At 39.7% G+C, this 12,767-nt stretch overlaps 1 protein-coding gene across 1 annotated transcript; it reads right to left on the bottom strand.

Moving 5' to 3' along the window:
• Window positions 1–445: 445 nt before the first annotated feature.
• On the bottom strand, window positions 446–11,343 carry ythdf2 (YTH N(6)-methyladenosine RNA binding protein 2). The gene is made up of 6 exons (XM_042500591.1): window positions 11,142–11,343; window positions 10,892–10,916; window positions 9,093–9,172; window positions 5,898–7,586; window positions 2,959–3,024; window positions 446–1,908 (listed from the first exon to the last, which is right to left on the bottom strand). The coding sequence occupies exons 1-6, from the start codon at window positions 11,166–11,168 to the stop codon at window positions 1,885–1,887; spliced, it is 1,911 nt and encodes a 636-aa protein (XP_042356525.1). The 5' UTR covers window positions 11,169–11,343; the 3' UTR covers window positions 446–1,884.
• Window positions 11,344–12,767: the final 1,424 nt, after the last annotated feature.

Genomic DNA, 12,767 nt, shown 5'->3' with positions numbered 1-12,767 from the left:
AGTGTGACAATTTCATTACAACACAATTCCAAGACTTTTCCAAAACTCCCAATTATTTTACTTCATGACTTTTCACAGCGTGGAAAATAAGATAAGAAATTCCATGACCGTGGGACCCTGATTTTCTTTTTAAAAGCCTTCTGAAATACTGATTTAAGACATTTCAATACCAAAAAAAGGGCTTATTTTCAGATAAATGAACTCAATGCCTTTTAAGACTTTTTAAGGATCTGCAGGAACCTTGATATTATAGTCCCTTATACAAAAATGAGTTACAGAGGGTGTGTATTCTCCCAAAACAAATTAAGTGCAACATGGTTAAACAGAATCTACTCATTCAGACGATTAAAAAAATGATTTTGTTTTGCTTTTAGGATAAGGACGCAACATACACAGGTACAAAAGGCCACCCACGTGACTTAAAAAACAAATAAAAAAAAGATACTGAGGAAAAACCCACACACCACTTTGTGGAGCATCTTTATTATGCCACAAATAAAAGCCAGTAGTTCTGAAAGAGGACCTTGCGTTTTTTTTTTTATGGGTTTTTTTTTTTTTTTTACTCACCAACAATGACATTCTGAAAATGGTGGAAGCTGATTGTGATATTATAGTATGTATGGTCGGCTGAGCAGTCAGAAAAGGGAGTGTGGAGGACAAGGTGGGTTTGGAAAATAGAGAGGTAAGAAATGCAGGTGAAAACTTTAAGTCAGGGTGGGGGAGTGGACGGGCTGGAGGTTATCAGAAAAACATTCATTCATTAACCCATCTGGGAAAACGAAAAACAGATGAAAAGAAATGCACAGACACGCTGCATGACAAAATTGCTTTACACAGTCAAACAAGGGGAATGCACACCAGTTCTGCTGAATATACCACATTTATTACTTTTGAACTGATTAATAGAAAGAGTGGGGGCAAGGCCACTCGCATCACTGTCTTTAGAAAACGGAGGAAGGAGAAAAAACAAAAAAAGAAAGCAGCCCATAGCAACGATGAATTAACTTGTCCAAGAGAAAGAAAAAGAGGGTAAATAAAGTCCAATGAAGACTGTTAACAGAGGGCCCCAATTTTTTTTAGACCATAAAATTATACACTGAGCAAGGCTTGCCAACTTAACATTTCTTCTGCTTTCAAACTCTTGACCCCCCTTTTCCCTACTCTTCCTCTCCAGATCCTCCGCACCCTACCTTCCCCACACACTCCGTCCAGCACATGCGAAAACAAAACGAGGGCCATTCTGAACATCTGCAGTCCTCTCAAACAAAAACATGGCAAGCATGTAGGAAACAGATTCTGGAGTGAGCGCAGCTGACACCCGTCTACGATGAAAATCCACTGAGGAGGAAACTCCACTGGGTCCTGGTTGAAGATGTGAGCATCCTCAAAAGACAGGAGGGTGAGGGGGGGGGTTTACAAAGAAAATGAGACAGACTGCCCATTCTTGACTTGACTTCGGAACGCTATTATAAGCCAACACCACAAATTTCTATTGGATTTGTGTGTTTGTGTGAGAATTACAGACTTGCTCTTGGACCATAAAAACAGAGGATGATCCTTTCATTTAAAAAAGGAAAAAGGAAAAAGCAGCATACAAGGGAAAAGCATATGTAGTGGAATGGGGTGGGGCAAAAAAGATATCACCTAAGGGTGCTATGCATTTAGTTGTAGTCCTATGAATAATCGTTTCCTTTTCTTTTTACTACAAGTTCGAAGTAAGTCTTTAAAGTCAAAAGAAATCAAGAAAGTCTTCATTTAGTTTTTTTGTCCTTGGTTAATTCTTCACCCCTATTAGAATTTCTTAGAGATCTGGATGTATGACGTAATGGGGTGGACAGGGCTTTAGGAGGGGCCATTGCAGTCTTTTGACCAAAGCACCAACTGTTACTTGACTCGTCCTTGGCGCTCCTACAACACAAAAAAAGGACAGCAAATTACACACAACGTACAACATATTTGTATTTTCAAACTACAGGAAACACAAATCCATACACGTTCTTCTGGTTCACTCTTTGACAAATCCAAATATGCACACCTGCTCATAGCTTCCATTTTACTTAAAGTCCTGACACACCACAACAGTCAGGCTGTCGGTGAGCGTCTCGCCCTTGTTACTGCGGTGTGTCCCGCATGAGGAGATAAATATAAGTGAGGAAAGCAAACATGGCTAAAGTCAAGTGGGCGTGAGATGAAAACAAACTCTTTATATTAGGTGAGCTTATTTTTTTTTAGCTATTGAGATCTTTAGCATAAGTGGTTCAAAATTGTTTATAATTGTGCAAATATGAGCAGCGCTGCTCAGGCGCGGCTACAGAACATCTAGGGAATAGGAGGGTGGTCTATTTTTTTCTGCTTGATGCACGGTTTCAGCAAAAAAAGGACACTTATGTCGAAGACAAAACTTATTGTCGAATATTTGTATCGAACAGCAGAATGCGATTCGGCATAATTCTGAGTCTGTACAGGCACAGAAAAAGTGTAATTCTTTTGAACTCAACCTTTCCTCTTTCCCTTTAAATTAAATCCCTCTGAAAACATCTTTTAACAGAATCTCTTCATATGTTAAGGCTTTTTTTGGTTAAATACTATCATGACAACTTTGTTAACGATACAGTGGCTTGCACTTTATAAATGAGTGGAGTACCAGACTTTAATTGTGAAAATACAGTAGTTATAACAGTAAGCAGCAAGCAGCTCTGTAGAGGCAACGCTGTATGTGTGAACACCACATATAGGAGTTTAGTGTGGCAGCTTTTACGCACTTCTTACACAGGTAGTGTGGCCTGGGCATTAGGTACAGTTAAGATATAATATATTTGTTTTAGGTGCTTGAATTTCGATCAACATTCATGACATCCAACAAATTGATGTAACTCAAAGTATTTCAAGCTGTATCCATCGAGTATCAAAATAACACGTAAAGTGCTTCTGCATGTTGTGACAGATAAAGCCAGTTACCTGAAGCCTGTAATGACTCCTGTTGCTTGGGTTGCTGGCATATGGCTCACTGCCTTGGACCTCCACCTGCCACACATAGAGTGAAAACTGAGCATGACTGTAACAGACAAGTCGCTATAATACAATCAGATCTTCATCACAAATTTGACAAGAAGGATTACTTATTAAAAAAAAAAAAAGTCTTATCCACATCCTTTGAAACAGTCTGGTAACTTTTGCATTAACCACACCAGTTAGTGATAAAAAAAGCCAACATATAAACTACAATTCAGCATACAAATGTCTCACAGACCGAATGAAAAGCTGTCTATCTTTGTCACATTATGCATTACGTATTAATCAAAAACAGCCAAATATAACTTGTATTTACAATGTGTGCTCTGGACAAAGAGTTCATATATCGACAGGACTCATCTGTTGTATGTTTCATGATGCCATCGGTAACATGATCACGAGTCATTTAAGGTTCTTAAGTGTGAGTGTCAATTACAGAACAGCTCTAAAAATACATACTACACAAGTTCTGGAAAATGGCTCAAGACTAATAAGATTTTGTACAAACACAAGACCCATAAATGTGATTTAGATGAATACCTGAAAAGACCACAAAGTTATATCAATACAATTAAAATACCTATATGAATACATTAAGGATTGTGTACTGAGAGTTACTACAGTCATTTAGGTTTGATGTCTTTCTTGCAGGTGAGAAAACAAACAGCAGGTAAAGCAACTGTCCAACACAATGTTATCTTGACTAAATATAAAATTAAAAAAATATATATAGTGACCAACACACTTGTTTCTAGAGCTCTTTACCCCCCCCCCCTTTTTTTTTTTTTTTTTTTAAAGAGTTCAATAAAATAACCTTTATGCAGCACATTTTTGTGGCTTTAACACGCTTCATATAGGCAAGATACCGATTCAATACGTATCTTAATACAGAGGTTGCAATTCAATATATTACGATATTGTAATCCAGATTATATATTAATTTAGGAAAACTGTCATAGTTATTGTTGCGTCTTTTACGGCTGCCCGTTTCATAAGTCTGTATTCTTTGTGTTAACGCTAGAAATATGCTGTTACATTAAAGTGAAAGAATCAAATGGCCAAGGAACAGCGCCGGGCTTTGAAACAAATTTTACAAAGTGGCCAAAACTGGAATTACACAGTCACCTGATGCCACAGGCCCCAAAATAACTTTCTCCCATACAATTACATTCTGAAATAGACATCTGTCAACCAGTGTAAAAATTTGTGTGAAACCCTCTGCGAAATGACTCGTTTCTCCATCAGGAATTGACCTATTTGGTCCGATAACATTTCAAAAGTCTCGAAGAGCTGTAAGATTAAATCATTTTGTCCTCATTGAAGTTAGCAGAGCACTAAACCAAAAGTTATCTGCTCGGCTGCACTGTTCTGCAGTATCTAGTGCCCATGCTCTATGGGCTCAATAATGCAGAAGATGCAGGTAATTTCACACCGCAGAAATACAGCGTTTGGCTACATGCGCCACTGAGCAACTTTCATGGGTATGAACGTGACCCCACTTCAAATGTTGCATCCATGACTCGTAATACATCCACAGTTTGAGTACAACTCAAAATGACCCAATAGCGCAAATCTATTCTTGCAAACTATTAATAAAAAGATGATAATAATTTTAAGAATCAATACAGTACCATAAAACATAAAGTGTGTCAATATTTTCTCACACCCCTATGCTATATATGTATATTAAAAGTATGTTTTGGGAGCTAAGGTAGCATGAAGTAAAAATAAAGATCCAGAATAAATAGATACAACTGAAACCTTAAATCCCAAAACACTGGAAGACAAAGGTTTATACATCTAATGGCAAACAAGAAAAAGGATGGCAATTAAGGTTAACGAGCTGCTGTTGTGAAAAGGAAGTCAATACTGTGTCTTGGCATATTTTTCCCATAATTTGTCTCTCTGTCAAGTGGAAAGATTAAAGAATGTGTAATACAGCTGTGGACACCAAAGCCCAAGTATTACATTACCCTTTTCACAAGAAGAATACAAACAAGTATCACTACATTATGAGCTGCAATACATTTGCTCATCTATTTTTGTTCATGTTGATGCTGACAGCTCAGCACAAAATAAGATGAACACATTTCATCCGTTACCAAAATGTGTGTTCCGACATTAAGCATAAAAAAAATACATTTTACATATCTTCAGGAGGTTACACAACTGAGCTTGTGTCAAAGACAGGAAGAGAAATCCCTGATAAGGCTAGCAAAATGACACTAAACCACAGTCCAAACCAATCACTTTAAGCTTTAGATATGTTTTCATATAATGCACTGAGTATTTCCATTTTCCAATGTTAGCTTTGAGCGAATATCACCAAGTAAAATTATTTCTGGTGGTCATTCTTCGTTATTCCTTCTAAATGGCAGCAGTACATTCGAGTGATATAACAGGTAGAACACGTAACTGTCACAACATTTTGACCTGAGGAAGATCCAAGTAAGATTGAAATGTTGTCTTCATTAAGTGTGCAGGCATTACTTTTCAACACTTTCAATGTATGCAGGTTTTTTTTTTTTTTTTTTTTTTTAGCCTTGTAGATGTGCGTATTATTCTCTCTCAGAACACATAACGTCACGGTGAAAAACTGAAAGAACACTCACATAATGTATAAATATAATACTGCTCACAATCACACTGTAAATCTACATGTGCAAATCTTCAAGATGTTCCTGAATACCTTCATAATGCAAGGGAAAGGAAAGGTTGTACACGCACGCACACACACACACACACACACACACACACACACACACACACACACACACACACAAGCTCTTCATATACAGCATCTTTTTCAACCAAAGTTAAAGCAGAACACTTTTTTTTCATTCATCAGTTTTATCATTCACTTTACTCATCAGTAACTTTATTACCTTTTTCACACACTCTTCCTCCTCCTGACGCTTCTCGTAGTGAGAGAAGTCATCGAAGATGGAAGTGGTGTGTTTATATCCAGCGATGATCTTAAGCACCTGCCTGGCCTTGTCCAGTGGTACCTCCTGTGTGTCCCGAGAGTTGGTCACTGGCTTGTTTTCGTTGTTCTCCAGTCGAATGTGCCGTAGCTGACTGTTGGGAACGTCCTTAACAAAGATCCAGCGCACATCAAAACGACCCTTCCACTTGTCCTGTGACCACACGCCAGCAGACGTGTTGTAGTCCACGGGTGAGCGCATCTCTGCTACACCACAGAAGTGACCACTCCCATTGACACTGAACAGAAGGTAAAGTGGCCCTTTGCCACCCAACGAACGGTACGCTGCGTCAAGCCTCTTGTTGCCATGCTCCGTGCTGCACCAGATGTTGTACTTGATGGAGCGGTGGATGTCATCCTCTGAGTAGCTCTTGATGATAAACACCCTGCCCTGCTTAGGATTCCAGTCAAAGTCCTTGGGGTTATAATTGTTGACCATGCGCAACTTCTCTAAGACTGGGTGAGGCTCAGAGGGGACTCCAGGAACCACACCCACACCAGAAGAAGTGGGAGGTGACTGGCCTGCACCACTTCCACTGGCATCCCCAAATCCATTGGCCCGGTTCCGTGGAGGGACCCAACGAGTCGGTTGAGAAGGTTGTTGGCTTGGAGGAGGAGGACCCTGGGAGAGGGGAGGCTGGGGCATCTGAGCCATACCTGGTTGCCCACTGGGTGGAAGCTGATGCTGCCCCATTTGGGAAACAGGAGGAACCAGCTGTCCATTGCTGAGGGGCATCTGTGGGTTCCCTACAGCAGTAGCTCCAGGTTGAGGGGAAGCCTGATTGGGCGGCTGCCCGTTGCTGGGAATAGGGGGCACCTGCTGGGGGGTGGCAGCTTTAGGCATGGTGCCTTTGTTGTCCCAAGTGCCGATGTCCATGTTGTGTTTAATGGGCGGAGGAGGCAAATTGGCACCTGCCATACCACCCTTGGTTTTCAGCTTGGGTTGAGGCTTGGCTGGCTTGCTGGCAATATCGGCCCAGGAGGCGGGCTTGGCAGGGGCAATAGAGACAGGAGGCATGCTGGGAGGTCCTACAGATGATACAGGGCCAAGAGGACCCCCACCTGGTAAGCCAGAGCCAACCACCTTAGGAGCCATGTCCCCATTACCACCAGGAGCGGCACCACCGATCTTAAGCCCTGCCATGCCCTGGTCAAGGCTGTTCATACCTGGTGCCTTGTTCAGGGGCTCGTTGGCAGCAGGTGCAAACGGGGACTGTCCATCGATCATGGCACCCCCAAGTGAGCTGGGAGCATAGGCGTAGCTGCTGCTGTAGCCAGAGCTCTGTGGTGTCCCCGACTGTCCCTGAGAGCTGTTATTGCCCCATGCCGAGAAGTCGATGCCACTGGGGAAGAAGTTGAAACCATGCTGCCCAAGGAAAGGGTTGCTCCCCAGGGGGCCTGGCTGGCCAAACATAGCGTCCGGGAGGTAGTGGGGCTCCCCATTGCTCAACTGTCCATAGGAGGCCAGGTAGGGCATAGGAGGGTCTCCACCTGTGGACCATGCTGCCTCGTTTAAGGAGTAGGAAAATCCTATGGAGGGGCTGTAGTAGCTGGGCATGTACGAGTCCGACATGGCCGTATAGGCATTGCTCTAAATAGACAAAGAATTGGTTTTAGTGACGAGAGACAATTAAAAAAAAAATCTTTGCAACAACACACTAAAACTTTACTGATTACATAACATTATTTACAACATTAATTCTTAACATAACCTACGGTTCTATATATGTTTATACCTTGTCCTTGTGGATCCAAAAAGTCAGACCAAGAGAAAATGTGAACAAATGTACCTAATTATTTAATCATTATCATAAAACAAGGACCCACCACACAATAACTAAACTTACAGTACTTCTCTTCCTCTCTTCAGATCTGATCTATAAATGCATAGCCCTGAACTATACCATACAAAAAAGTAACATTCTCTTTAACAAAAGGATGGCGCACTCTTCTGAGTGGAGGAAAATACAGGCTCCATTCTTTTCCTCTACAGCCCACTTCACAGACAGTGTGTCTGTTGCCACACAAGAGGAAATCCACTGATCAAAGAGAAGTAATATTCAAGGCCACTGAAAACTTCATAATTGACAAATTGCGCTCATTCCTGCTGCACATCTTTAAGGTCATCCCATATTCCTTAGCAATGCAAAAAGTAGGGATGTGCACACTCACAAAAAAATAAATAAAAAAATAGGCACCAAGGCCACTGAAACAAAGCAGTCTGCAAGAGTGTATTAATTGTTGTACTTGTTACCAAAAAGTCACACCGACAGAACTTCTTACTTCCAAAGCTTTTGTGAAATACTAACAACACGAATAGTCCCAAATGTCTAATATATCATGCAAAAATACATGATATCAAGGTAGCATGTAGGTATTAGGGGTGTTCTGAGGCAAACTGCGAAATCAGGGCATTTAAAATTGATCCTGGCTATCAGGCTATCATTACTCAGGCCACATGCTACTTATCTTAAGAATCATGATATAATAAGTGATATAATAAGGTATACAATTGTATGAAAATTGAAAATTGTATGAAAATGCAACTACAAAGAGAATCTCACCTTTTTTGTTAAAAAAAAAGTTATTTTAAAAAGGCATCCTTTTTAAGCATACTTCCATTTAAAGGAAATGGTGCCATGGTTTAATTTGATTAATGCACTTGTTCAACTTAAAAAAAGCTTCTGTTTACATACCCTGAGGGATGATTTTATCTGACAATAATAATTATTTTGTAATACTGTGACATTTTTTGGGGGGATGGTTATCATACCTTGAAAATCTTGTACCATTCCAACTCCATTTCTACTATACACTAAAATGACTGTGCAAAGAAAAACAAATGAACACACTTGAAATATAAGTGGCAACTTCTGATATTAAGGTTCAAGTTACAACTTGTTGATTTTTTAATCTATGAAATTGCCTTTGATCATAAGAGACAAAAATTAAAAAGATTTATAACTAACCAGGAACAAAAACAAAAATGAGGGTATTCAGTTGTTTGATAACTTGAGGGTACTTTAATCTCTGATAATAAAGGTGATTCAACAGAAAAGCAGCACCTGTTGGCAAACACAGGTCAATTACAGCTTACCTGTCTGGCCTGAGTATTCAGGTAAGGCTCAAACTCATCGTCATTCAAAGTATCCTTTTGGGTCACAGCTCCGTTTTGCACTGAAAAGAAAATGATACTGATGTAAACAGATGATACAGGTTTGTGCGACTACAGCAATGAGATATCTTATTATCTGGTCGTTTAACGTCAGAATCACCACCACTTGTTACACAAAAAAACCACTCCTAGCAATTATTTATGAGTGACACAGGAAATGCAGCTGAGCATGATAAGACATCACATACTATGACTACTTAATAGGCTTCAGATTACACAGCATATTGTGCACATGAGATGAATCAATGCCAGAGAAGAAATGAAGGCACCTGGCACTGACTATACAGTACTGTGCAAGTCTTTGACCACCTTAAACTTTATTTTAGCAAGGTTATAATGATCATACAGATTTATTTCTCAATAGCCTCTTTTCTAAAATACAAGCATACAGAAAATGTGTAAAAATGCAAATATTTCAGAATATAACAACTTCAACAAGATATAGCTGCAAGTATTTACTGTAACCTTCCTTTCTATTCACCATGTCTTGAACTCTCATGGGCAGACAATATTAGATTTTGTAATTGTAATCTTCTAGTGTATTTACACCAGGTTACATTAAAGATATGACCGAAGCTAAGTATTGTTTGAGCTACCTTTTGTTTTGATTGTATGATTCCATGTTTCACAATAAACATTGTCTTCAGTCTACAGAAGCCATTTAGTTCTGTTTTTGTGTGTATCAATGCATTGTACATGTTCACAGTATTCTTTAGTTGTATTTTTTATAATCAGACTAAAATACATATATAGCTCCTCATTGCAGCTTTGCTAAAACAACAAGTTGGCCTAAGACTTTTGCACTGTAATGCATACTGTCATATAAGATATTTAAACTTAAAAACTAAAATGTAGTGGAGATTATACACTTTTATATCCAGAGCAACTCTATTGCATGTTTAATGCTTGTGAACCAGTGGCTTGTGGTTTGTTTTTACAAGTTTCAGGGTGTTCTCTAATAGCTGTTGCTACTGTGTCGGTTGACTTTTGGGGGCTTTTCGGGACGCTTTAAAGTTAAATTACAACAGGTTATCAAATACATGCTGACATATATTACAGCCTGAACAGCATGATGACGGGAAAGCGCGAGGCCCGTTTGGACACAGGAAAAGGATGTCGGAAGACGTGTCATTTTCTGTTAACTTAGCAACCAGCTAACGTTAGCACGCTAGCTGTGTGGTTAGCTGCGTGCAGTGCGCAGCGTCTCCATGTTAACGAGCGCCAAGAGTCCTTTCAACATGACGGACTTGGCTAACATTAGCCAGCGTGATAGGATGGCACCTGTGGCTTAGCACTGCAAAAATGTCTCTCAGTGACCGATATTAAGAGACACCGAGAAGTTAGAGTGTGTTCTCGCACCTGTCAGTGTGATAAAAAGCGTTGCAAGTTAAACCAGGAAAAGGCTATGCATCATGTTGCCATTTAACGTTAGCTAGGTAGATAGCTAATGCTAACTTACAAGTGCCATTTCAGGGGTCTTGAGGAAACTCGCAAATGATGAGAAAAGGACCGAGAACACTCTTATAAAGCACAATGTTCGTTTCGTGCAAGTGGCAAATAAACGTAAACATTAAAAAAAACTTAAACGCACAGGCCTATTTGTCAAGCAGCTAGGAGCTATCGCATCCGCGCACGCAAGATTTTCAAAGCGCACCGCACGTAAAAAGATCCGCATTCACTCAACCCCGTGTCGGCAGCGTTAATACAATATTTGTTCTTACCTTTATTAGCTTGGCCTTTCGGTCTCTGGATTGGGTCCAGGTGATTCATGAAGGTTTGATTTATGAGAAGAAAGGAAGGGGAAAAATAGATGAAGAGATATATTTTCAGCAGTCAGTTCCTTTAGCAGGTGGTCAGGCCTACTGCACTACAGAGCCACAGCCGCTGCCTCTGAGCTAAGCTATCCTCGCTAGCCGTCGCGATGCTGAGAAATTTGGCCCTCGTAAATGTTCAGAAAACACCCCTCTTTACCTGTTCAAGAAGGCTGCTGGCTGACATGTCTTTCCCCCCCGGAGCCTGTGTAACTGTATTTACTCCTAAATAAAAGAGGCAGGGTGTAGAATTGGTCTAGCTATTGAAGAGTTTCACCCAAGCGCCCCTATCTCTCTACAGAGCCTGGTTTCTACACAATGGCGGGCTGCAGTTTGCTTGACAGACTCCTCAACATGGCTGGGCGGCCCTCGTCAACCCACGATGGCATTTATTTACAGCGGACACGCGCCCCCCAATGGCGCGGAGGTGCACTTTCACACTCTGATGTGGAACCTCGAAGCAGACCTATTCAATATAAAATATACCGTAAAACTTCAATGAATACCCCTGTTTATTATTTGCTTAAATCACTGAACTCAACAGGCTTATATTTGGAATAAGGCGTCTATATGGGACGGGATTTTACGTCCTTTCACAAAAAGCATGCTTAGCAAAGATGGAAATACAATCAAATTATTTAATGATTTAAGACCTGGCCGAATTGGCTTTATTTATTCAAAAACATGGGAAGAAGAAAATGAGCAACAGAAAATGAAATGAACCAGAGGTTAGCAAGAAATTTGTGAAAAGTACAAGAAAATTACCTAAAAATTCCCCCCCAAAAAATCCAAACAAAAAAGAAAGGGAAATTAACCCTTTAAAAACGCTTACAAATTATAATAATTCTGTACCATAATTTAAATATATAATTATTATAATTATGAATAGAGTTCACTGGGCATTTTCCCTGGCTTATTGAAAAATTGTCTTTTACATCTACTGATCTCTTCATTGCGTCTTTTGTGTTTACTATGCTGATAATACCGTCTTCTTTAGTGCTTGTGGTTTCAGTACGTGTGTGTAGCATGTCCATATTGACAAAAGTTTTTACATACAATACATATTGTATGTGTGATCTAAGCAGCTAATTTAGTTGACTTAGGTTATCTCCAGCAGGTAGCAAACAACTCGGTTTTATAAATCCAAAGAACTTATATGAAAATTAGCTCAACTAATTATTTTGGAATGCATAATTTATAATTCTCAAAAAACCTCAAAAAGTTTTTGGCTTTTTTTTTTGTGGAGAAATTATTACAATTAAACATGTAAGCATGTAACTGTAGCTTATTTTCAGAGGTTCAACAGACATGTAGGGCTAATTTTAGTAATTAGTACCCCACTAAGGTTCGAGCTACTTACTGGTGGAATCACAAGGTAACTGATGTGGTATAAAAATACCTATTTTTCAAATAAAATTTGATTGTATTCTTGCTAGTTGTTCCACTCTTTACTAAGACAGAATATACTTTATCCAGTTTCACAAAAATATTTCTGAGAAAACTGGTTGACCCTTACAGGACGTTAAGGCGACATTTTTTAACTTTAAGTGAAACAAGCTTAACAGAGACACTCTAGGACAGTGACATTGAACTTATGGTTTGTGGGCCAAATTTGGCCAGTGATAGGGTGCTGGGTGGCTTGCTGAAAATTTTCTAATTGACAGTGAAAATAAATGGATTCACTATGGGATTTCTTTTTTACACTAAATTTGAGGTGCCACAGTGAAAAAAAAGGCAACAAAGGGATTCCCCCTGACCCCCCAACAGAGGTTCAGGATAAGCCCAG

This window comes from Plectropomus leopardus, chromosome 14, assembly GCF_008729295.1.
Source record: "Plectropomus leopardus isolate mb chromosome 14, YSFRI_Pleo_2.0, whole genome shotgun sequence".
In the NCBI taxonomy this organism is placed as follows: domain Eukaryota; kingdom Metazoa; phylum Chordata; class Actinopteri; order Perciformes; family Serranidae; genus Plectropomus; species Plectropomus leopardus.
The sequence above is the reverse complement of the archived record's forward strand: the minus strand, read 5'-3'. Positions and strand labels throughout refer to the sequence as shown.